The sequence below is a fragment of the Pan paniscus genome, chromosome 9, assembly GCF_029289425.2.
Source record: "Pan paniscus chromosome 9, NHGRI_mPanPan1-v2.0_pri, whole genome shotgun sequence".
NCBI lineage: Eukaryota > Metazoa > Chordata > Mammalia > Primates > Hominidae > Pan > Pan paniscus.
This window is the reverse complement of record NC_073258.2, coordinates 76,344,248-76,369,775: the sequence shown is the minus strand read 5'-3', so window position 1 is coordinate 76,369,775 and position 25,528 is coordinate 76,344,248. Positions and strand designations below refer to the sequence as shown.

The 25,528-nt window shown below is 53.7% G+C and overlaps 2 protein-coding genes across 15 annotated transcripts in view; both read left to right on the top strand.

Annotated features, from left to right (window-relative positions):
* Positions 1–4,833, top strand: part of GDPD5 (glycerophosphodiester phosphodiesterase domain containing 5) — a 91,811-nt gene extending 86,978 nt beyond the window's left edge. For 5 of the 12 annotated variants that reach the window (XM_055094689.2, XM_055094685.2, XM_003814700.5 and 2 more), the window contains 2 exons: positions 2,432–2,544; positions 3,818–4,833. In XM_055094689.2, coding sequence (XP_054950664.1) covers positions 2,432–2,544; positions 3,818–3,966 — 262 coding nt within the window. In that variant the 3' untranslated portion in view covers positions 3,967–4,833. Of the gene's footprint in view, positions 1–124; positions 140–2,431; positions 2,545–3,814 lie in introns of all 12 variants that reach the window. The other 7 variants (XM_034933385.3, XM_063608674.1, XM_055094690.2 and 4 more) reach the window with 3 other exon arrangements.
* A 1,149-nt stretch (positions 4,834–5,982) lies between these two features.
* KLHL35 (kelch like family member 35) lies at positions 5,983–22,881 on the top strand. 3 transcript variants are annotated; one of them, XM_055094691.2, is made up of 7 exons: positions 5,983–6,420; positions 8,834–9,706; positions 10,829–11,013; positions 12,817–12,935; positions 13,877–14,065; positions 15,573–15,761; positions 16,685–22,881. In XM_055094691.2, exons 2-7 carry the CDS (start codon positions 8,835–8,837, stop codon positions 16,871–16,873), a joined length of 1,743 nt encoding a protein of 580 aa, XP_054950666.1. In that variant the 5' UTR covers positions 5,983–6,420; position 8,834; the 3' UTR covers positions 16,874–22,881. The 3 variants fall into 3 exon arrangements, with proteins under 3 accessions (XP_054950666.1, XP_003846066.3, XP_054950667.1); XM_003846018.5 differs by lacking the exon at positions 5,983–6,420 and having other exon boundaries at positions 8,697–9,706; XM_055094692.2 differs by lacking the exons at positions 5,983–6,420; positions 16,685–22,881 and having other exon boundaries at positions 8,697–9,706; positions 12,817–12,972; positions 15,573–15,729.
* The last annotated feature ends 2,647 nt before the right edge of the window (positions 22,882–25,528 follow it).

The following is a 25,528-nucleotide window of genomic DNA, read 5'->3' as shown; positions in this document are numbered from 1 at the left end:
GAACCAAGGGGCTGGGATTTTATTCTTGACTGATGTTCTCTCTCTGTCCCATCCTGCTCTGATCGGCGCATGTCCCTCCTCTCTCCCCCTCCCCCTCTCTCTGCTGCACTCTGGCATCTCACAGCTATCACTTGATCAGGTAATTCTGGTGTGGTCTTCCTCCTCCTTCTGTTCCTCTTTCTCCCTCTTGCCATCCCCTTCTCCAGTTCTGTCTAAAAATCCACCGTGCACCAAGCCCTGTGCCTGGGTCACCTCGCAGACAGCGCCCTTGCCTGAAGCCTCCCTTACCCCTGCAATCCTCTTTTCTGCTCCTCCCGTCCCACTGCCGTGTGTGTCCCTCTGCTCCCTGTTCCCATGGCCGTTTCTGCAGGTGGGGACCAGTGTTTCCTTGACAGCTTCCTGACCTGGCCTCTCTCTGCACCAAAGTGTCTCCCTGGGAGAGGGGACCCTGCCTGGGTACCCCCATCCCCCTGCCTCTGGCACTCACAGGGGCCTTCACCACTTGCCCAGGGCAGACCCTACCAAGTTTCTGCCTCTCTCTTCCCATCTTCTCCCTCCCTGGCTCTGCCTCTCCCACTGTTCACTCTTCCTGTTTACCTTTCTCTGCCTCTCCCATCTCTTTCTCTCTCTTCTTTACATTCTATCTCTAACACCCATCCCTGCTTTGCTCCCTGCAACACACAGCCTTTTCCTCATTCCCCTCAGAGGACCCCACAGTGGCTGAGCTTCCTGTTCTGGATATGCCTGGCCGAGAGACCCTGGCCTGACACTGTCCTTCTGGGTTTCAACATGAATTTCCGGGATGGGACCTAGAGCTTAGGGACCCACGTCTCCCTCCGTCTAGTGCCTTAGCCCCTCCTGGGTCAGGCAGCTTCACCAACCAGCTTCTAGGAGGAGATGCTATCCCTGGCTATGGGACATTCCTTGAGTCATTCCTCTGTCCGCCCAGTTGACCAACATCCACATACACTGGTTGCTGATGCTGTCTGCAGCAGGAGTTGGGCCTTCTCACATGGAGCCCCAGGGTGCTGGGGAGGCCACCCCATGGTGATTCAGTGGCTGGCACAGACACGCTGGGTCTGCTCAGACACAGCCAGGGCAGTGTCATTGTCTCCTGGGGATCAGGAGAGGCCTGATGGAGGAAGGGACCCTGAGGGACAAGGCCGGGGGAGGATACTATTTCCCTGTGGGCCTTATTCTTCCATTCATTCACTCAACAAGTACAGGTCAGGCTCCCGGGACACGGCAGGCACTGATGGTACTGGGGCACAGCGATGAACAGAGAGAGATTTGCTCACTGCCCTCAATGATTCATAGGGCAGCCAGCCTCGCCAGGGTGTCTGTGCCACCCCCCGCCTCCTGCTTTCCCCTTGTCTGCCTGCTCTGTTCATCCATCCATCCACCTGTCCATCTGTCTGTCCACTTCTGCTGCGCTGACCCCATCTAGTAACTCACAGTTGGTTTCTTGTGGAGTCTTGGCTCTCTCCATCCCCCAAGCAGGGTTCAGTCCCTGAGGCAGTTGGGTTCTTGTTCCCAAGTTGATCACCCACTCCTCCTGGTGGGGACAGGGGTGAGAGTCCAGTGATCCTTCTGCCTAGATCCCAGGAAAGGTCTAAGTTCAGAGGCCAGGGACTGGGGCTAGTTCAGAGGAATGACAATAGTGAAGACAGTGGCCTGGGCTGGGCACAGAAACCTGAGTCCTTTCCACTTAGTGCCTGGTCCCTTCATGCCCTGTGCATGCTCCACCTCCCAGCCCACTCTTGAGTAATTTTACCCCCACCTTGCACCTGTCTCAGCCATCAGAGGGATTCATGCTCTGACCTCCCTCCGCATTAGGACTGCCAGGACAGAGCAGCAGTTGGCCCCACTCCAAGTCACTCTAACCCCCTTGCCTTGGGAACCTGTGCAGACCAGCTCTGGGCAAAGCCCCCTACCACCTGGCCCCACCCCCCTGCTTTCCTTCCCTCCCTCTCAGGGGGTCTCCCCAATGGCTTCACTTAGTCTGGTCATGATGGTGGAGCTATAAGAGACATCAGCTGGGACTCCCTGAGATTGGTGTGTGCCCCAGCTTAGGTCAACAGAGTCGTGCCTACTAAGCTCCTCCTGCTCCCAAATCTGTCCCATTCAAAGAGAGCCAGGTGCATTACTGGGGACACCTGAGACAGAACTAACCAACCCTAGTCCTGGGCCAGGGCTGCTGACTGACGGCTCTGGAGGTAAGAGGGAGGCCAGGGAGCCCTGGCCGAGAGTCAGTAGGCTCTGATTCAAGCCCCAACTCTGCCCTCTCTGGGCCTATTTCCCCATTGTACAGTGGGACAAGAGTCCTGCTGGTCTCTTGGGCCACATCCAGAGAGGCTCTGGAAGTAGGCAGGGTCTCTGCTCCAAGGGAGGGCTGAGGAGAGACCTGATGCCCACGGGGCCATCTCTGCAGGTGGCGCCTGGGTGGCATACGGAGCTACAACCCTGAGCAGATCATGCTGAGTGCTGCGGTGCGCCGGACCAGCCGGGACGTCAGCATCATGAAGGAGAAGCTTATTTTCTCAGGTACACAGCCCTGCAGACAGGTGGAGACAGGCCCTGGGCCCAGCTTTCTGCACCCCCACATGCAAACAGATGTGTATGCACACACATTCACATGTGGCACATATGGGTAGGGACAAGGGCACAGACGTACATAAACCCACCGGGATTATACCCACAGACATACAAAGGCATAAGTACACGTGTGAAAACACACACCCCCACACACACAGTCATCCACCCTGTCATCCACCATGGCTTGGTGTCAGTGCCATGGTTGGTGGGCAGGGGTGGGGTAGGGAGAGGAGTCTGTTTTGAAGGCCCATCCCCCTTTGCCTGGTTCGTACTTGGATCCTACAATGTTGGCCTCACCCTTGCTCTTTGCCAGTCCCTGTCAACATTCCCAGTCTGATGGAAGCAGCAGCTACGTATATAAACAGTGGCAGGGAAAGTCGAGTTCCTGCAATGGGAGTGCCGGGGGGGAGGGCGTGGTCAGAGCTGCCTGGGCAGTGAGGAAGGCTTTGGGCGCCTGATACACTGAGATGGGGAGGATGCAGAGGAGGTGCTTTGGTAATGGCTTCAAGATGAGGGCCGAGTGAGCTGAGGGAAGGAAGGGCATTCCAGGTGGGCACGGCATGTGCGCAGAGGTGGCAAGGGAGCACCGCTTGCCTGGGCACCAAGAATGAAGTGTCCCTCTATATGGCCGAACTCCACTCAGCAGAGCTTTCTTGAGCCTCTGCTCTGTGTCCAGCACTCTACCAGGCCCTGGGGACATAGATGCCCAGAACCCACCCTGGTCCTTGAGGTATTTTGGGGGCCCAGGCAGCAACCATACAGAATATGGCCAGGGCAGAAGGAAGCAGGGGCTGGAGTTGCCATGAGGAGGCCCTAACTCGGCCCAGGGCTCCGATGAGGTTCCCAGGAGGCTGAGTGACAGATGAGAAGACTTGAGCCAGACTGTAGGAAAAGGAGGTGTTGTTGGGGCAGTCACTCCTAAGAGAGGGGCTGACACATGCAAAGGCCCTGAGGAGAGTGGACACATGGGTGCCAAGCTCAGGGGCACCGGTGGTTTTCTGTGGCTGCAGAGTCCCAGGGGACAGCAGATGAAGGTGAAGCTAGAGTGCTCAGCAGACACCAAAGGGGCCTTGAGTGCCAGGCTCAATGTCGACCTGAGCCCAGTGGTTTCATCAGCCTCCAAGTGCCCCGCTGGGTGGTGCAGCCTTCCTGCCCCATCTATCACCCATCCTCACGACTGCCTCCTCCCCGACTCACATTCTGTCTCCCTCTGGCCCAGCAGAGATCAGCGATGGTGTAGAGGTCTCCGATGTGCTCTCCGTATGTTCAGACAACAGTTATGACACATATGCCAACAGCACCGCCACCCCTGTGGGCCCCCGAGGGGGTGGCAGCCGCACCAAGACCCTCATAGAGCGGAGTGGGCGTTAGCTGAAGACATGTCTGTCCCACCTGTACCTGACACAGAAGCTGGGGAGCCTAGGAGAGCTGGTAGAAGTGTGTCTGAACTCGGAGTGCTCTGGGAGTGGGCTCCACAGCCTCCTTGTGGGCTCCAGCCCCTTGTCAGCCGCAGCCGCTCTTGAGGGGGACTCCCTGTCCCCTGAGGCCCAGCTGGGCCAGGACTCCATCCTTTCAGATGCCCCTGCAGGCCTGGGGCTCCTTCTGGGAAGTATGGGGCCTAGGGCTTGGTCCCCCTCTTCTGAGGCCCTCTCCTGTATCCCGACCTGGAAGCTTTGATGGGTCATGGGCCATGCCATACCCCCTGTGGCAATGGAGTGTGCGGATGCTCACCTGTGCCATCTGTCCTCCTGTCTGTGCCACGAGGCACCTGAGTTCTCTGCTGTTATCCTGCCCCAAGGGCCTGGGCCGAGCCTCTACCTGAAGCAACTCTGCTCTTCCTGTCAGTCTCAAAGCACAAGGAGGTTCAGCCCAGGAGGAAGCCAGCTGCAATGTGGAGACACGTCCTCCTCCCCAACCCACCTCATGCCACCGCCAACCCCCTGCCCCAGGAGCGGGCCTGAGCCACGTCCCCTAGGAGCAGCTGGAGATGGCCAAAAGAGTGAGCTCAGGACTACTGGATCCCATGCCCAGGTGTCCAGCAGACCTCAAGGCAGAAGGGTCACCTAACCCAGGAGTCCACAGACTGATGTGACCTCAGGTTCCCACATCAGTGGCCACAGGGCAGGGCCCACCTGGTAGAAGTGTTCTGGATATGGTCAGGGTGGGTGTGTGGCTAAGTGGGCCTGCACAGAGGGAACCTAGGGGCCTTGGCCAATGTGATTAAAGCTGCCATCTTGATGTGTGTTGTCTCTGAATTGCCAGCAGGAGGGTGGGGACAAGTGCGCTGGGTCTAGGTTTCAGTTCTGACCCTATAATCTGAGGAGGAACCATTCTCAGGAATGAATGGGAAAGTGGCAGAATGGTGCCTCCCCTTCCCTGGGTCCGCCATGGTGCCAGTGGCTGGGAGCCGGTATCCTCATATGGTGGATGGGGAGACAGTCTTGGAGAGGTAAAGTGACCTCCAAAAGCCACACAGCTTAGAACAGGCCAAGCCAGAATCCCATCCAGACTCTGGCCCCAGCGCATATGTGTGCCTCCCATAAGCTAGGAATGACACACAGAGGGGGAGGGCTCCTGGGTCCAATGTAGGGCTGGGAGTGGGACTGGCAGGTGCCCTCACAGCCACACGAAGGCATTCTGAACCTCCCGGCTATGTTGGGACAAGCCCTCAGCACAGGGAGGCCTCTTCCCCATGCCAGGAGTTTGGCTTTGACTTCTCCGAGCTTTGGACCTGCCTGAGGAGGGCCCATGCCCATGCCCAGGACTGGGGGCACCTGAGCTGAAAGCCAAAGTACAGCCCTGGGACCACAGGTGTCCTTTCCTTCCAGTCCTTGGGACCTCTGCTGTCTGTGGGCAGGAGTCAGTGGTGGCGTCAGAGCAGGCCTGTAACTCCCCTCTTTATCCTGAGAGTCTGCCTGGTCATGGGTGTGACCTGAGGGAAAAGGGGGAAGCTGAGCCCCAGCTCCAGCCTGCATCAAATTAACTCCATGCTTCCTGGGAGCCAAGGGACGTGTCTCTTCCAAACAGGGATCTTCTGGATAGAATTCTTGGGGTCTAGGAGATTCTGGCACCTTATAGGTAAAAAAGAAAAGAGCCCTCTGCAAATGTTGGAAGCTCCACTGGGCCCCCACAGTAACCTCGAGGACCGGCCCTCCTGCCCCTGCTACTGAATGTCTGGCAAGTGCTCTGCTTCCTGGGGCAGAGGTCAGCTCCCGCCTCTCCCTGAGCTCAAGGGAGTAAGACTCAGAGCCACTGTGCCCCCCGCCCCACATGCTTAGTCACATTGGCATCTACATGGTCACACAGCCACATGTCCACACGCAGCCCAATGCTACACAGTCGCTTCATTCCATGTACTTCCACAATCACACATAGTCACCCTGGAACCTACATGCCTACAACTGCATGATGACACCCCTCCCACACCCCAACTCCAGCACCATACACCTTCGAACCCATCGTCATTCCGGGACAAGGCCAGCACCAGGTCACCCCCAAACCCAGGCATACCAAATCCTGGAGTTCCACACACAGTCAATCCCACTCTTATGCCCCCTCTTTCTTTCCCTCCCTCCCAGGGCTAGTCCAAGAGTGGAACAAAAGCCCAGCATCCCCCTCCCCGCTCGCTTCTCCCTTCCCCTCCCTCCTGGCGTCCAGCCCCTTTGTCCTCCCGCAGCTGAGCCCGAGCGAACAGCAAACGGGAGTCTGGGCAGAGCAGCATGAACATTGGAGCTTGGGCTGCCAGGGGTGCGGGCGGCAGGCACAAACGGGAGTGATACCTGTGAGAGCAGCAGCTGCGGAGCACTTGGGAGAGGGCGTGGCCAGGTAAGTGCCAGGTGCATGGGGCAAGGCTTAGGCTGCAGGGCTGCCCCAGCTGCGTGGTGTCCGCAAGTCTGAGATGGGGAGGATGCGGAGGAGGTGCTTGGGTAATGGCTTCAAGTGGATGTGGGTGTGTAAAAGAGTGATGGTGGCATGTTCGAGTCAGCTTCTATAGGCTGGGCCCTTCAATCTGCATCATGACCCCTGGCTTGAAGTGCCTAGACTCAGCCGAGAAGGGAGGATACCCATTGAGCCCTACCTGGGAATTTTTACCTTCTGTGTTCCAACTGGGTGTCGTTCGACCCCCAGACTGGGGATCCCCAGAGTGAATGCTGGATCTGATGTCACTGTGTGTCCACAGTGCCCAGCGCAGTAGATAGTAAAATGAAAAAGTACTGACACACTTCCTAGGAGGGGACTCTTTCTCCCCCAGGGAGCTGCTTGTGCTGTGGGGCACCTTTGCAAGAAGTCCATCTTTATGCTGATGAGACCTGCCCTCTTGAGTCTCAACTCAGAGCATGGTTGTGCTTTCTGAGCCAGTGGAGGACAGACTGGTTGCAGCGTGCTGTGATGACCGGTCTCACTTCCTTCCACCGGTCCTGGCTGCTCCTTGGGACACACCCCCACCCTGGCAAGTGTGGCATGCAAACCCTGGAGCCAGGTGGATTCAGGATCCAGTCGCTCTACTTGGGCAAAAGTAGTTAACTTTCTTGCCCACCAGGGAGCTCATCTCTCATGATGCTGACCAGGGGATCCGCTGCCCTGGATGACCAGGGCATGAAAGCCAGGCTGACACTAGGCGGGATCTGACCTCCAGAGGCAGCAGAGCAGCTGGGAGCAGGAGGATGGAAGGAGAGGCAGGGCGCAGAGGGTGGACCTGAGCCCCCTAGAGTAAGCTGATGGAAAGGAGGGAGCTCCCTGTCCCTGGAGGTGTGCAAGCAGAGGTTTTGTGTTCATAATGGCCAAATCATAACCAGCATGGCCCAGCCCCTCAGTCTGCAGAGCGCCTTCACAAAACACCCCTCTGCTGAGCCTCGCCGCAAACTTCTGAAGGGCGGGTGTCCTGTGTGTGCTTGTTTCCCTTATGACAAACTAAAGGGGCAGGTGTGGGCTAAAGAAACTTCTCAGCTTGTGAGGATGAAATTAAACTATGTCTATAAAAGCAGCTGGCACACACAGTGTCCTCCCTTCCTCTTGAGTAAAAGCATTATAGGGAAACACCCATGTAGCTCGTACTGTGTACTAGCACTTTTCATACAGCCCATGTAATAGTCTTGAAGCCACAGCCCTGTGAGGTAGGGATTATGATCCCATTTCAGATGAGATAACTGAGGCCAGGGCGGGCAGGTGAGAGGAGTGACTTGCCCCGGCCACACCGTAAGCCTGTGGCAGGGACTGGGTTAGAATCCCCATTTGTCCCTAGAGTTCTTTCCACTTTCTGACGGTGCTACCTGGAGAACACCAAGAGAACTCACTAGAGAGAGGGCCAGCTTCCCTCAGCTTGGGCTCTAACCTTTCAGAATTCGCCCATCCTTCTCAGCTGGAAGGTTCCCCTCAGGGACGCCCTCCCTGACTCCCCTCCACCTGGGTCCAGCGGCCCTTCTATGAACTCCCCTAACACTCCTCCGGTGCCTCCCCATGGCACCCCCGCCAGGCTGGGAGCTCCGGGCACACCGTAACTATGGTTGTCTTGCTCACTGCCTGGCACAGAAAGGGCTCCCAATAAATACTTGTCGAATTCGTTTGCGCGAAAGCTGTGTGTATGATGCTGTCTGTCAGGGGAGTGCTCAGGGTGTGGTCAGTGTCCAGCACCTACCGGAGATCGGCAGGAGACAGGCTGGATTGAGCAGAGGGCGGTGGAGTTATTGTACCCTCTCTCCCCTGCACATGCACACACTGGGTCTCTGTGGGGCAGCCTGAGTCCCTTGACCCAGGGCTTCAGCTCCTGTCACGGGACCCTCCTTACACAGATATATTTCCAGGTTCCAGTAACTTCCCTGCTCTCCCGCTACAGACCCCGGGGCGGCCAAGGCGCCCTGCTGTTAGTATCCTGGGACACAGCCCTACTCCTACCGGAGTCCCTAACGCCTACTCCGCTGTTGAAAATAGTTCCTTTATTAGACCCTCCTCCGATTACCCTATTTGAGAGCGTGCCATCTGTCACCTGCAGATATCGATAGGAAAACGCTTAGCAAGTTTGAAGAACCGAAAAGGGCACTCTGAGTGAGTAGGCAGGGCAGAATGTCGCGCTGGTGAGGCGGGGCTGGGGCACTGTAGCCATAAGGAACCTGGATGCTGAACGGAGGGGAGAGTCGCTGAACAAATGGTCAAGGGAGGAAATAAACGGATGAGGGCTGTCGCCTCTCCCAGGCGCAGCCAGGTGGCTTCCCCGACGCTGTTTGTGTTCTCTCCCCGGCAGGATGCGGCAAGGCCATGCGCCAGAGGAGTCGGAGCCGGGCTGCGAGGCGCCGTGCGCGGGTCCGTGCCACGCGCAGCGCGTGCTGCAGACCCTGAACGCCTACCGGCGGAGCGGCACCCTCACCGACGTGGTGCTGCGCGCCGGCGGGCGCGACTTTCCGTGCCACCGCGCGGCGCTCAGCGCGGGCAGCGCCTACTTCCGCAGCTTGTTCGCGGCCGGGCGGCCCGAGCGCGGCCCGGCCGTGGTGCCAGTAGCTCCCGAGGCGCCAGGCACGAGCCCGGCCGGGGCGGCGGCGGCGCTGGCCGTGGTGCTCGACTACGTGTACGGAGCGGGCGTGCGGCTGCGCGCGGAGGACGAGGCGGCGGCCGTGCTGGCGCTGGCGGAGCGGCTGGGCGTGGCGGGCCTGCGCGAGGCCTGCGTTCGCTTTCTCGAGGGCCGCCTGCGCGCCGCCAACAGCCTAGCGCTGCGCCGCGTGGCCGCCGCCTTCTCGCTGGCCCCGCTGGCCGAGCGCTGCGGCCGCGTCCTGCGTCAGGCCTTCGCCGAGGTGGCGCGCCACGCCGACTTCCTGGAGCTGGCGCCTGACGAGGTGGCGGCGCTGCTGGCGGACCCCGCGCTGGGCGTGGCGCGCGAGGAGGCCGTGTTTGAAGCGGCCATGCGCTGGGTGCGCCACGACGCGCCGGCCCGCCGCGGTCAGCTGCGACGCCTGCTGGAGCACGTGCGCCTGCCGCTACTGGCGCCCGCTTACTTCCTGGAGAAGGTGGAGGCGGACGAGCTGCTGCAGGCCTGCGGCGAGTGCCGCCCGCTGCTGCTCGAGGCTCGCGCCTGCTTCATCCTGGGCCGCGAGGCTGGTGCGCTGCGGACCCGGCCGCGGAGGTAGGGCCGCCATCCCCTAGCCTCCCGCCCTCCGTTCTTCCCGCCTGCTTCCACCGCTCATTCATTCTTTCATCATCTTTTAGTGACTGCCTCTTGATGATATTCAGTCATTCGTTCAACATTTTAGAGGCTTGGTGCCCATAATTCTGCCCTTGAAGAGTTAACAAGCCAGTGAGGGAGATGCAGAGACCCCACAGCTGCGCACACTCTCTTTGGCCCATGCAACCGTAATTCCGAGTACTTAATACTCTACGCAAGTTCTGTGCAGAGTGCCGGGATGCGGAAGTGATTTGAAAACACTCTTTGCCCTCTGGGAGCTCGCAGTCTAATGAGGGATAGAAATAGGCAGGGGCATGAGGAAGTAGTGAAAGCAGCCTGCCCCATCTTTGGAAAGCCAGACTGGGAGGCTCTGGGCAGAGTAGCCCTTAATCATGCCCCCAGAGACGACACTATCTCTAACACTAAGCACAGGGCCTGGGACAGAGATCCTCAAATATGTGCCAAAGGAATTAGAAAACCAGTGGCTAAAGGGTATGGAAATTCTGGTGGCGTCAGATGGTGGGGTCAATGAGAGGGAAGAATGATTTGCTGAAAGGGTGAGTTATCCGGCTTAATGGAATTAGGGATGAGGGGATGTCATAGGAGGAGGGAGGCAGCAGAATCAGCGGTTGGAGGTGAGAAAAGGGTGTTGAAGATGAGTTAGCGACAGACAAACCTGGGCTTGAATTCCAGCTCTGACGCTTAATGGCTTTGGGCACGCCATGGTATGTGAGCCTCAGTTTCCTCCCCTGAGAAAGGGGTAATAATCCCTACTAATAGAACTGCCATACGGATTAAACGAGGTGATTTTTCTAGGTGAGGGCAAGGGCTCTGTAAAGATTTTTTTGTCTGTAGTTTAGAGGTCAGCAGAATGCGGTAAGCATTAGCGATTCTCTTCCCAGTACCCACAGGCAAAGTTGGAAGTGGCAGGGTCTAGCGGGATTGAGGCCGGGGGATCGGGTGGGCGGGGGTGATGGCAGAAACGCGTGAAAGGGCAGCGGGACCGTGCAGTGTGGTCGAGAGGGTAAGAGAGGGCCGAACTTGGGTGCGGCCCAACAGGCACTGGGCTTATCCGCACGCCAGATTCATGGACCTAGCTGAAGTGATCGTGGTCATCGGCGGTTGCGACCGCAAAGGTCTCCTGAAGCTGCCCTTCGCCGATGCCTACCATCCAGAGAGCCAGCGGTGGACCCCACTGCCCAGCCTGCCCGGCTACACTCGCTCAGAATTCGCCGCCTGTGCTCTCCGCAATGACGTCTACGTCTCCGGTGAGGGCGGAGCCGCAACAGGAGCTCACACGGGATTGACTAGTAGCCTCCGCACTCCACCCCCTTTGCTTTTCCCTCCAATCGGGAGAGAGGGGCGGGATGTTTTCTGATAACCTACAGTTATTGGCTGAAGTGAGCAGGGCTAACTACGCGTGTGACCCGCCCTTTATTCAGGAATGTTAACTTCAATACATATGATTACTTTTTGTTCTGAACCGGCTTCCTAAGGAAGTCAATTCGTATTAGTATTAATAATCACTTCAACTAGCCTACTATGTGCCGAACATTATGCTAAGAAGCTTACATTCGTTATCATTAAATCCCCCTACAATGCTGTTTTACAGATAAGAAAGGCTCGGAGAGGCTCAGAATTTCCCCCATTGTCTCAAAAATGGCAAAGCTAGGAGGAACACACATCTGTTTGATACCAACAAACTGTGTCCTCCCTAAGGCTCAAGCCCTAAAGACTCAGAGAAGCATAAAACACAGTCCTTGCTCCCCTGGAGTGTCCTGGAGAGGAGAGAGACTTCACTTTTACTGCCAGGCAGAATGTGATCAGAATTCTCAGAGTCCCCAGATGATCTGGAATGCCACTCAGGGAATCTAGCCAGGGTTCATAGAAGAGATGACTTTTCAGCTGGACCTTGAAAGTTGGAGGGAACAGTATGGGCAAAGGCACAAGGGCAGGGACATGCAGAAAGGAACCCTGGGGACTCAGGGCTCTGAAGTGCAGGTTGAGTATCACAGGTGAGGCAGGAGTCAGATCAGGGAGGCTTTGAGTCTGGGGCTAGGTGGATTGACCTTAATGTTGTAAAGAACTATGGGTGCCTGCAAAGAGTAAGGAGCAGGAGAATAAGCCAGGGAGGCCTCACAGACCATCCAGGCCACAGATTACCACTGGACAATTTATCCAAGGCCATTGATGGCTCTGAGCAACATGTGGGGCCTTTGTTGGATGCCACTAGGAATAAACAAAGATGGGGCTACCAAACAGATGTGGCTCTGGTCACAGGCTCAGGCTGAAGGGTGCAGTTAGGGTTGTCCCCAGGGAGGCTCCCATTGAGAGGTGAATCCCCGGCCAAGATCCCCAGGGTGGCCAGACATGGGAAGGGAGAGTCCACATCCTGCATCCCCAGTACCTGGCCCCATAGGGCATGCCATGTCCTCCAGCAGTACCAATGCTGGGCCTGGAGCCAGAAGCTCTGGTTCTGGCTCTGACAAAAGGCCATGTAGTCTTCAGCAGGTCATTGTTGGTCTCTAAGTCTCATCTGAGTTTCTTATATGTAAACTGGGTCTAATATTCCCAACACCTCATGGAGGGATGAGATCAGAAATGAAATTGTGCAGGTGAAGGCAGAAGGGAGGGAGGGTTATTGGGTCACCCTCTACCTCTCCTGGCTCCCAGTGCAGCTGGCTCTGCTTTTCCTGGATCCCCAGTACATTCCAGATGCTTGCCTTAGGTACCCTTTGTACTCTTACCTTTAGTACAGCGGCCCCCTCTTTGCTTTCCTGAGCACAGAGCCTGGCACACCACCACCACCACCACAAGGCGCCCGGTGAAAACCAGCCCCTTCTTCCTGAATGTGTCAGGCTTCTCCCCTCGAGGGTCGTAACTCAGACATTCCCACCACTTATTCAAAGCACACTGGGTCACAGGTCCAGAGTCTTACACCAGCTCAAGAAGTCCTCCTGCTGCCTTCCCTTAACCCTTCCTTTGGATCTGGGGGCCCTAGTTTCTAGCTCTTTGGGGGTGCTTGGGATAGCAAGAGAGCCGGTGGGCAACAGCTGCTTCTCTCTCCCTAGGAGGCCACATCAACAGTCATGATGTGTGGATGTTTAGCTCCCATCTGCACACCTGGATCAAGGTAGCCTCTCTGCACAAGGGCAGGTGGAGGCACAAGATGGCAGTTGTGCAGGGGCAGGTAGGCACGAGCTGCAGCGGCTGCCCTGGGACACAAGGTACAGATCTGTGGATGTGCTGGAGGGAGGTTCTCTAAAACCCTCTCTTTGTAAGAAGGGGTCTGAAGCCCCCCAAAAAAGAAGGAGACTTGTCCAAGGTCACATAATAATGGCTGATGCTAATAATAATAGCAATTACTGTAATAGTAACAGCCTGATGGTCAAGGGTATGGGCTCTGGGGCCACACAGTCTAGGTTTGAATCTTGACTGTGCCACTCCAGAATAAAAGAATCTGTCGGCCGGGTGCAGTGGCTGTAATCCCAGCACTTTGGGAGGCCAAGGCGGGCGGATCACGAGGTCAGGAGATCCAGACCATCCTGGCTAACACGGTGAAACCCCGTCTCTACTAAAAATACAAAAAATTAGCTCGGCGTGGTGGCGGGTGCCTGTAGTCCCAGATACTCAGGAGGCTGAGGCAGGAGAATGGCATGAACCTGGGAGGCGGAGCTTGCAGTGAGCCCAGATTGCACCACTACACTCCAGCCTGGGCAACAGAGCGAGACTTTGTCTCAAAAAAAAAAAAAAAAAGTCAATTATCTTTGTAAGCTACATCCCGAATTCAGAAACAAAGATGCTTCTTAGAATCAATTAAGTGGGGTGGTAAAGTCTCAATACTAGCTATTATTATTAAGCATCAGCTTGGTGCCAGGTATTTTACAGCTGTAACCATGCAGGTTAAGGTCTCATCCCTGCTAAATGAGAGGAAACCGGCTCAGGGAGGTACAGCAACTGGGTGGAGGCTGCCCAGGTGGTGGCAGCACTGGGCTCGGGGGTCAGTTTGGTCCTGAAACTGGGCTGGGGACAGGGATAGTTTCCAGCTCAAAGACTGTAAGACTGAAGCGATGAGGCCGAGGGCCCTAAGGCCCTGGCACCCGGCTCCCCGGCCCATGTCCTCACTTGCAGCTGTTCGCGGTGGGTGGCTTCGACGGCCTGAGGCGCCTGCACAGCGTGGAGCGCTACGACCCCTTCTCCAACACCTGGGCGGCCGTCGCGCCCCTCCCGGAGGCCGTGAGCTCGGCGGCGGTGGCGTCCTGCGCGGGCAAGCTCTTCGTGATTGGGGGCGCCAGGCAGGGCGGCGTCAACACGGACAAGGTGGGCGTGGGCCTCAGGCGCGAGAGGGCGTTGGAGGCTGGGGTGCCCACTGTGTGCCAGGCGCAGAATTGGGCGTTTCCATGCCCTTGTCCATTTATTCACTTAATCCCATCAACAGCCCAGACCAGTCACCTCCATGTTTCAGGGAAGGAAATGAGCAGAAGAATGACCCCAAGGTCACACAGTGGGTCAGCAGCACACTGGGACTCAAATGTTTGGGCTGGTGCCATGTAAGTTTCATACATTTTAAAAATTGAGGGCAAGATAGTTAAAATGCTTTTGTTCCATTCCAAAAACAATACACTTACTACTGAAAATTTAGAAAACACGGAAAAATAGAAAAAAACCCCATAATCCCACCGTCTAGGCAGAGCTGCTATTCATATTTTGGTGTGTTGCCTTACAGGCTTCCACTGAATTGATTTTTGTTTTTCTTACAGTTTTGTTTTGTTAGAATTTTGCATTCTGCATTTTATTCTAATTTAGGTATGAGCATTTTCCACGTGATTAGCAACTTTATAGCCATCATTTCAATGTCTGTACTATTCCACATGGTGGATGAACTAGAGTCTACTCATCTTTTATCGTTGGACATTTAGGCTTTTTGCAAATAAAAATATTTATCATAGCAGTTCCTTCCCTCCCCTGATGGCCTCATAAGCCTGTGGTCCTAGGACTTGACTCTTTCCCAAATTAGGGTGCCCACGCTTCCTTATTCCCTGACCACATTCTTCCAGCAAACCCTCCTGGAGCTGCGTGATGGGCACTCATGGTGGGAGGCCCCATTTAACACCATCCATGCAGCACTGATTTGTTATAGGCTGCTGTGGGGGGAGGGGGGGCTCCAAGGAAACAGTTGAGGAAACAGAGAGTGAGGTGAGCAGGCAGCTAAATACAGAAACTGTTAAGGGCATCAGAAACACCCATGGGCATGTGGACAGCTGTAGAAATAGGGCTGCAAGACACCTCAGCTAGAATCTAATGACCTGACAGCACCAGGAAAAGAGAAGGGAGTTGACAGTGTATGCAGCTAGGAACACATCCCCGTCAGGGGTCTGCTCTGAGGACCCTCTATAACCCTAAAGCAGACAGTACCTCTCCCAGCTCAGTATGATGTGCTCTATGATTAATCTGAGGCGACTGTGTTCTCCATCAAAGGAGAGACTGTTCCTGTGTGTGTGTGTTGAGGGATGAGGGGAGGGGGGAACACAAGGGAGACCTTTAAGGATGGGATGGCATTTGAGCAGGACCTTGAAAGATGAGGAGGCTTTTGACAAAGGGAGTCCAGAGGCAGAGCACAGAACATAGAACTAGATGAAGAGCCCTTGAGGGCAGGGACGGTGGATCTCCCCCTCCCTCCCAGATGCTGGCTCAGGCCTGGTGGACACTGGCAAATGTCGTTTTGAATGAGTGCCCCCGGGGGGAGAGGTGGCAGCATGTGGGCGGTGGGGCATTTGTTGGGAGGGGGTGGTGAGTCTTCACCACGACTGCTGCTCTTGCCCCTCAGGTGCAGTGCTTTGACCCCAAGGAGGACCGGTGGAGCCTGCAGTCACCAGCACCCTTCTCACAGCGGTGTCTCGAGGCTGTCTCCCTTGAGGACACCATCTATGTCATGGGGGGTCTCATGAGCAAAATCTTCACCTATGATCCAGGCACAGATGTGTGGGGGGAGGCAGCTGTCCTCCCCAGCCCTGTGGTAAGTGGAGGCTTCAAGGCAGGAGAGCGGAACCCGCTTCTAAGGCTCTGGATCTTGGAGCTTGTGAATCTTGTGACTCCATCCTAGGTGGTTTTATTATACATCACTCTCTAGCTCATCCTCACAGTGATAGTGAACCATGCATTTCACAGATGAGGAGACTGGCCTTAGAGAGGTTCAGCACCTGGCCCAGGCCAACAACTAGGCCCTGTTAAGGCAGAGCCTAGAACCCTGCAGTCCCAAGTGCTATAGCTTTGAGTGGGGATTTGGTCCAAATGACCCTGTGGTCTCTCCTGCCCCGAAGGCCACTGCTAGTAACCAATCATGAGGTAAGATGTGGGGAAGGGAGTTGCTAAGGTCTGCTCTAGTGATATCAGAGCAGGGAGGTCCAAGTCCTGGAAGCTCTGGCCCCTGCAATTCCCTGCCTCCCCTACCTTCTTCTCCATCCCCTGAAACTCGAGAGACTACACAGATATGGTTGGACTGGAGGTCTCTGCCAGTTCTGACCTTTGGTGACCTTAGAGGTGAGATTTCTGGCTTGAGTCTGAGATTCTAAGATGGCGGCAGTCGAGATTATTGTTATTGGTGTGCTTACCACATTCCAGGCTCTATGTAAAATGCTTTATATGCTTAACTTCCATTAACTGTTAAGGGAACCCTGTGAAGAAGGCACTTTAGTTCTTCTCCCTTTGCCGATGAGGAAACTGAGGTCCAGAGAGGTTAAGTGACTTGCCTAAGGCCATTCACTGAATAAGGGTCAAGCTAGAGCTGGAACTCAGGTCCATCCAGTTTCCTGCCTCTCTACAGTCCAGATTGCCTGTTCACAGTCTGTGGGTCAAGGTTCTATTATCTGGCCTGGCCAGGCAGGGACAGAGGAAGCCCCAGGCTGGACCTGATAGTTGTCTTTCTGTTTGTCCACCCAGGAAAGCTGTGGAGTCACTGTGTGTGACGGGAAGGTCCACATCCTTGGCGGGCGGGATGATCGCGGAGAAAGCACCGATAAGGTCTTCACCTTTGACCCCAGCAGTGGGCAGGTGGAGGCCCAGCCATCCCTGCAGCGCTGCACCAGCTCCCACGGCTGTGTCACCATCATCCAGAGCTTGGGCAGGTGATTCAGATTTGGACAGCCTGAGCCAGGAGGCGGAGAGGCAGGCAGAGCCCAGATGCACACTCTGCTCCCTCATGGCACCTCCACGCAAACAGCCCTTAACTTAATGGTCCCTTTTCTTGTATAAATAAAACCTTGTTGGGTCTGTGTTCCAGCTGCAGTCTGCCCTGCCTGGAGATGGAATGTCTAATATTTGCTCCCTGTGTTTACTCTTGATGAAGCACTTTTATACCATTGCAGTCTGTTTGGGCTACTATCACAAAACACCTTAGACTGGGTGATTTATAGACAACAGAAATTTATTTCTCACAGTTCTGAAGGCTGGAAAGTGCAAGATCAGGTGGCCAGCAGATCTGGTGTTTGATGAGGGCTCTCTGCTTCCTAAATAATGTTTTCTTGCTGAGTCTTCACATGGGAGAGGGAGGCCAGGCAACTCCCTCCAACCTCTCCTATAAGGCTCTAATCCCATTCATGAGGGTTCCACCCTCATTCCCTAAGCAATTTAATGCCTTCCCAAAGGCCCCACCTCTTACTACGATCGCTTTGGGCATTGGGTTCTGACACATACATTACCTCATTTACTTTCAAAATAGTAGTGTGGGCATTTTAAAAAACTAAAATATTTCATGCATAAAAAACACACACTATATATATTAACAGTTAAAGAATAAAATGTCTGCTTCCCACCACTTAGAAAGAGATGGTTACAAACACCTCTGCAGGCCCGCGTCTGTTCCCAAACACATCCTTTCCCACACTCATCCCAGACAAAGTTACTGTCCTTAAATTTGAGATTATCAGGACTCACTGCTAGGAGCTGGAGACAAGCAGCGGGCTCCCCCACTAATGGAAGAGGCTGAAACAAAACAAAAACAGTTATGGATCCCTGAACAACTACGGAGTGGAGGCTCACAGCAAACTGCAGGCCCAGGGTGGGGGCACCGTAGCCATGGGCCTCTGAGAAGCCAGTCACCCTGGCTCTGCACCTGAATCTGTCAGGTGTCCAACGTCAATGGGGGCACAAGCCCCTGATGTCATTATAAGCCTGGGGCTCTAGGGGCAGCAACAAACTGCTGGGTAGGGAGGGGTGAGCTCAGAGAGGGAGAGAAAGGGAACAAAAGACACCATAGACAGATTCTGCGAGGCTCTGTGCATATCGCTGTGAGGCCTGGAGGAGCTGGCCAGGCCCCAGCTGCAGGCTCCCCCTCATTTGTACTCAGATTGCCTTTGGAAGAAGAGCGATCATCTGCTCCTTGCATCTCCCTTCAGCACAGAGCCAGCCCCACATCCCACCCCATCTTCCAAAGCCCCAGGGCCCTGTCTACAGGGTCTCTCCAGCTGGGGCTGTCCCATCATGGCAGGCTTAAAGGCCCGGGTCCCAGCTGAGCTCCGACCCGCCGATTATCCCAGATTAGAGAGCCTGTGACCATCTGGACACAGCTGATAATGGCAGTGGAGGAGGGGAGTGGGGACAGTTAGCCTGCCTGCGCCCACCCTATGGGGAACGCTCAGGACAAAGCAAAGAAGGCATCATATCACTGGCCTACCCAGGGAAAAGGCAGGGGCAGATCCAGGGCACGCTCCTCCCAAACAAGTGGGCATCTTAGTTGGCTGGACCCTTCCCACATGCCAGGCAGGGTGCTCCATTTACCCCATGCTGACTGTTCGTGCCTCCAGTGCGCTTTCGTGCACGTGCCCTCTCCTTTTTCTGCCCAGGCCCACCTTATAACCTCAACCCGAGTTGCCTCTTCTCCTTGTGCCCCTTCCTTATCCGCTGCCCTCCTCTATCAGCGGGCACATGGCCAGGTCTTTCTTTTATGTGACTTCTCTAGTCTTCCCTGACACACCCATAGGATTCCCCTTGAGGCAGGAAAGGTGTCAGTTTCACCTGTGTCCTCCAGTGCCTGGAACAAGGCTTCCCACTGACTACACTAAATCTTGTAATAGTGTAAGGCAGGCACTATTGCCGCCCGCCTGCCCCCTCACAAATGAGGAAACAGAGACTCAGCCTTGTGAGGTGAAGTGACTAAAGTCATTGGGCTGGGAAGTGGCAGCAGAGCCAGGATTCAGACCTGGGCCCAGCTATCTCCGAAGCCAGCTCTCTCCACACTGCCTCCCCCAGGCTCTGCTAACCTGACAAATGGCTTGAGTGCAGCACAGATGTGTCGAAGGAGGAGAGACCATCATTTGCACCATGCGGAATCCCTGTCTGATGGGATACTGTCCCCACCCTAGAGGCCTGCAGCTAGATGGACACATGGTTCTTGTCCCTGATAAGAGAGGTTCACAAACACAAGCAAAAGGTGACACCCCAGGTGTGCTAAGCTCCTAGGACTATTGGTTAAACCAAAAGACCAAAAATGGAGGATCTCCCTGGCTCCTAATCCACTGCACTTTGGACACTCAGTCCAAATGAAAGAGAGGGACCTGCTACCACTTAGCAGTAAGCCAGGCCATGAATCCTGAGAGCACTGAGCCCTCAGGTGTGCGGCTTTGCCGTTTGCTCCCTTGTTGAGAACATAAGAGACTTCACTCGTGGTATACCCTCATAAGCCACTGAACTCAAATTTAGTTTTTGAGTTTCTTTTTTGAGCAGTTCTATTTGTAAGGATATTTTATGACTATTCTTAATGGTCTTCCAAAGAACAAGATTTATTTTTTAAAAAAATGACTGTAAACCCAGTACTTAGGGAGGCCGAGGTGGGTGGTTCACCTGAGATTAGCAGTTCAAGACCAGCCTGGCTAACAAGGCAAAACCTCATCTCTACTGAAAATACAGAAATTAGCCGGGCATGGTGGCGTATGCCTGTAGTCCCAGCTACCGGGGAGGCTGAGGCAGGAGAATTGCTTGAACCTGGGAGGTGGAGGTTGCAGTGAGCCTAGGTTGTGTCACTATACTCCAACCTGGGCTAGAGAGGGAGACTCCATCTCAAAAATAAAAAATAAAAATAAAAACAAAATAAAATGAAACATTCATTACCATATGGATATATTAGATTTTCTTTCTTTTTTTTTTTTGTTTGAGAAGGAGTCTCACTCTGTTGCCCAGGCTGGAGTGCAGTGGCGCAATTTCAGCTCACCGCAACCTCCGCCTCCTGGGTTCAAGAGATTCTTCTGCCTCGGCCTCCCTCGTAGCTGGGATTACAGGTGTGTGCCACCATGCCCAGCTAATTTTTGTATTTTTAGTAGAGACAGGGTTTCACCATGTTGGTCAGGCTGGTCTCAAACTCCTGACCTCAGGTGATCCACCCGCCTCAGCCTCCCAAAGTGCTGGGATTACAGGCATGAGCCACCAAGCCCAGCCAGAGTAACATATTTCTAAAGACAAAAAAGAAACATGGTTATTTTCATCCAGTTAAATCATTCAACAGGAAGGATTTCATCACACAATACTGTGTGATAAAAACCTGGACCAAACAGTGAATCAGGATGACTATTTTTCCTGGTATGCTGAGGGTAAACCAGTGAGCAAAAGACCCACATCCTTTGGCACCCACCCCCTCTGGCAGGAAAGTGGCCCTATTGCTGTGCTATGCTTCCCCGGAAGCTCGCTCTAAAAAGCAAAAAAGTCCTTAATTAAAGGCCAGCTCTACCCTCTCTCTAGGCAACTGAGGGCTCAGAGTCCAGCTCTCCTGCTCACCACAAAAAGGGCTGTGAGAATAGGCTGGTTGCAGGTGTAGTCAATGGCCTGCCAGTGAGGGTGGGATGCATATATCACAGTGGAACTCCCTGCTCGGTGGACAAAGACCCAGCTGTACCTGGGCAGGCTGAGGGGTTAGCACAGCACTGGACCAGGCAGCAGAGGCATGGCTTCATTTGAATTTCAGAGCTACTAGGGCTCCATCTTCTTTGTGAAAATGAGGGTTTGGGATCACTTAAGTCATTCCCAATCCAGAGACTCATGTTACGTGTTCTCAAATTGGAAGTTAGGATCTTGACATTCTAAAATTTTTTTTTAATTCGAGACCAATTTATTCTCAAATTTTATGAACACAGAAATACTATCCTTGAAGAAGAGTGCATTAAACAAATCTTTCAATTCACTTCATCCTGTACCTTTTTATTTAAAAAAATTTTTTTTTACCTTTTTCCCTACCACCACTGCTGCCACCCATCATGTATTTTAAAATAACTTTTTTCCATCTTGATTTTTCTCCATTGGGGATAAAAACCAAAATAAAAGATAACCCAAATACGGTTAAAAAATGTTTAGTATCTTGGGTTCCAGGCAGTTCAAAAACTGTCAAAAGGTTATATTTACCACCAGATTGCCACAATGGCAGAACAAAGTAAGAATTAGGACACTGAAATGGGTGGGGTGGTCCTGGCATTGCCCCAGCCAGATGGATCACATGGCCCCCCACCCAGAGAGTCTGGGGCCAGGGGCAGCAGGTGGCCCAATGCCAGCCTGCCCATCCCTGGAATGAAAGCAGAGCCAAAGCTTCAGCTGTGTGGCCTTAGGGATGGGGCAGACTTGTGGAAAACCAGGCTGTGAGGCTGCAAACACCCTGGTTGCTGGTGGTCCTGGAGGGGTGGAGCCCGTATCTGCACCTCTTATCTGACCAGTTGCATGGCACGGTGGAGAGGCAGGCCCACTTCCTTCCTGGCCTCTAGATCTTGATCCGGGCCGAGGCTGGGCAGCCTGGTCATTTTGGCCAATGCTCACACAGTAGCAAGCTGATCTCCATAGGTTAACAGTCACCTTCCTTCCCAAGACCCCAGCATCCCCTTACAGGTGTACTTTCCAGTGGCAATATCCTGCACCTGGGGCACACCACCAGCAGTTCAGTCCCCTGGGACAAGCAGCACCTCAGAAAGCAAGGGCCTGGGGCTGTGACTCTGGGAAGGGGTCAGGAGGGCTCAGCAGGGGCCCAGGAGGGGCCAGGAGACCAGCCAATGTTTCTTACCTGCCAGGCTCAAGTGATCCTCCCACCTCAGCCTCCCAGTAGCTGAGACTACAGGCATGTGCCGCCACGCCCGACTAATCTTTAAATTTTTGTGTGTGTGTGACGGAGTCTCACTCTGTCACCCAGGCTGGAATGCAGTGGCGCGATCTCGGCTCACTGTAACCTCCGCCTCCCGGGTTCACGCCATTGTCCTGCCTCAGCCTCCCGAGTAGCTGGGACTACAGGTGCCCACCACCATGCCCGGCTAATTTTTTTTGTATTTTTAGTAGAGACGGGGTTTTACCGTGTTAGTCAGGATGGTCTCGACTCCTGACCTTTGATCCGCCTGGCTCGGCCTCCCAAAGTGCTTGGATTACAGGCATGAGCCACCACTCCTGGCCTAAATTTTTTAAGAGATGGAGTCTGGCTATGTTGCCCAGGTTGATCTTGAACCCCTAAGCTCAAATGATTCTCCCATTTCAGCATCCCAAAGTGCTGGGATAACAGATGTGAGCCACCATACCCTGCCAATATTTCTTAAAGCCTAAGAAAAATCACCAGTTCCGCCTAAGATGTACTGTATGGATTAAACTTGTAAAATGAGGTTAGTAATGAAATCTGTCCATTATAAGGGATGTCAGGAAGATTAAATGTTTACAGCAAGCTCAGGGCATCTAACAATTATCTTCTCACCATGGTCATGCTTACGCTATAAATGTAGCTTTGGCTAATAACAGAGTCATACCAGTCTGGGTGTTATAAGGAAAAAAAGAGAATGGTTTGGTTGATAAAATAATATCAAAATCTAATGTCCCTGAGGAGAATAGTAAGAAAAACAATCTCTGAGGTTGAAAATATTCACTCTCTATGATACTTCAATGTTTTCCAGCTCTGATGCTGGCAGGCCCTACTTTGAAATACAACAGCTGCATTTATACATAGCAACATCAGATCTCAGAAATAATCACTAGATGTATGCCTGTAATCCCAGCACTTTGGGAGGCTGAGGTGGGCGGATCACCACAGGTTGGGAGTTCGAGACCAGCCTGGACAACATGGTGAAACCCCGTCTCTACTAAAAATTAAAAATTAGCCAGGTGTGCTAGTGCATGCCTGTAATCCCAGCTACTCAGGAGGCTGAGGCATGAGAATCACTTGAACCCAGGAGGCGGAGGTTGCAGTGAGCTGAGATCACGCCACTGTACTCCAGCCTAGGTGACAGTGAGACTTTGTCTCAAAAAAAAAAAAAAAAATAGAAATAATCAAGATGGAAAATGGAACAAGGCACAGTAAAAGGCCAAATTCACCATTGTAAAATGGGAATATTGATTATCTGCCCAGCTATGCCCACCTTTTGAACAGAAGCAGAAAGCATGGCACCTGTAGTCAGTGCACGTACAGTTGGGATGGGGAGAATCCAATATCATGAATTTAGGTATTAAAATCCAAGAGGATATGCTTAAGTAGTGGTAATAGTAACAGCTAGCACTAATTGGGCACTTGCTGTGATAGGTCAGGCATTGTGCTAAGCACTCTACATGCAGATGACCAAAGGGAGGAACAGGGAGGTAACTGATGTGCTTGCGCTCATACTGCTAAGTTGTATACCTGGTGCTGAATCCAAACTGTCGGGCTTGAAGAGCTGGGGTTTTTTTTTTATTTTTCTCTTAGCCATGTTTTCCTTTATTGTCCAAGTTTTCTACAATGAGTGTTGATGTCTTTTTTTTTTTTCTTTGTCTGACAGAGTATCTCGCTCTCTCACCCAGGCTGGAGTGCAGTGGCACGATCGTGGCTCACTGCAACCTCCGCCTTCTGGGTTCAAGCAATTCTCATGCCTCAGCCTCCTGAGTAGCTGGGATTACAGGCATGTGCCACCACACCTGGCTTTTTTTTTTTTTTTTTTTTGAGATGGAGTCTCGCTTTGCTGCCCAGGCTGGAGTGCACTGGCACGATATCGGCTCACCGCAACCTCTGCCTCCCAGGTTCAAGAGATTTTCCTGCCTCAGCCTCCCAAGTAGCTGGAATTACAGGCACCCACCACCAAGCCCAGCTAATTTTTGTATTTTTAGTAGAGATGGGGTTTCACCATCTTGGCCAGGCTGGTCTTGAACTCCTGACCTCGTGATCCACCCACCTTGGCCTCCCAATGTGCTGGGATTATAGGCATGAGCCACCATGCCCGGCTAAATTTTGTATTTTTAGTAGAGACAGGGTTTCACCATGTTGGCCAGGCTGTTCTCGAACTTCTGGCCTCTACTGATCCACCAGCCTAGGCCTCCCAAAATGCTGGTGTGAGCCACCACACCCCGCCAGAGCTGGGCTCTTAACTGTTATAATGTCTCCAAACAGAGGGAATAGATGATAAACACTAGAGAAGAAACACAGAAATGCATATTAGTAGTTACATCTCCTTTAACTCCCACAACAGCCCTGTGAGATAACTGAGGATCAGAAAGGTCCAAGGTCACCCACTCAATCAGTACTGGTGCCAGAATTTGATCCCAGGTCTGATTGCAATGCTCAGCTTCTCCCCGCATCTCAAGTCCCCTTAGTAAAGCACTACAGAGGAAGGTGTTCCCGCTCGCCTCACCACCACAGCAGCACTGAGATACTCATAGCCTTTGCTTAATTTCCCAGGTAAGAGTGCGGAGCATGGCTGACTGGAGGTGGTGGACTGGGTGGGGTCTGTGGCTGAAATTTCTTGGACCTCCCCTTGGTGGTGTGAGGTCACAGATGCGGGTAGCAGACTCCAGATTATCACATTACGCTGTGGGCTTCAGCAGCCTTGCCAGCCCAGCTTCTGTCTGGGAGTGGATCCCCCAAAAAACCCTTTATCCACTGTCCTCTCAGCACACATTGTGCTTCTCCTGGTTCTCTACGCTAATGGTGGTGTTTTCACCCCTGACTGGCTCACCCTCTGGGTCTATCCCCAAGAGCTCACATTACTAGCAGGTGTTCTCTCCTTGCCTGATGGGCAAGCTGATCAGTTAAGCAGCTCCCAGCTCCCAGTCTGTCACCAGCTGCCAGGAAACCTAATGACTAGAACCTAACTCTTCAGAGCCTGAGAATAACCTTTTTTATTTAATTTTTTTTTTTTGAGAGAGAGTCTCGCTCTGTCGCCCAGGCTGGAGTGCAGTGGTGCGATCTCAGCTCACTGCAAGCTCCGCCTCCTGGCTTCATGCCATTCTCCTGCCTCAGCCTCCCTAGTAGCTGGGACTACAGGCGTCCACCACCACGCCCGGCTAATTTTTTGTATTTTTAGTAGAGACGGGGTTTCACCGTGTTAGCCAGGAAGGTCTCAATCTCCTGACCTCGTGATCCGCCTGCCTCGGCCTCCCAAAGTGCTGGGATTACAGGCGTGAGCCACGGCACCCGGCCGACAGTAACCTTTGATGAGAAGTCCATGAAAGGCTTCAGCCCTTGTCTCCATGTTGCCAATAGCCATATTTCTATCAGTGGGTTCCAAGGACAATTTCACAACATGGTTTTGGCCACCCAGCATCAACACCTTGCCTAGTTGGGGGGGGAGGGGCATTGAGTATGGCACTGGGCTGGGCCTCATTTCCACTGTAGAAGCCAAAGCTATCTTTTTCAGCAGCTGGGTCAGACACCAGGCTTGGCCAATCAGATGCTCACACCCACAACTTTAAACCTCAGAGTGACACAAAGAAAAAGGGACAGCTGAGAAATCGTTCACTGGGGGAGTCTGGTGATGACATCCTAGACCAGACTGCTTTTCAGCCATGACCTTGGCTGCATTCCCTGATGCCAGC

Excerpts from the sequence above, each read along its gene's own strand:
- KLHL35 (XM_055094691.2), top strand. The coding sequence starts at position 8,835 with ATGCGGCAAGGCCATGCGCCAGAGGAGTCGGAGCCGGGCTGCGAGGCG. Across the intron at positions 9,707-10,828 it reads CTGCGGACCCGGCCGCGGAG|ATTCATGGACCTAGCTGAAG; the intron begins GTAGGGCCGCCA and ends TCCGCACGCCAG. Across the intron at positions 12,936-13,876 it reads TGGCAGTTGTGCAGGGGCAG|CTGTTCGCGGTGGGTGGCTT; the intron begins GTAGGCACGAGC and ends CCTCACTTGCAG.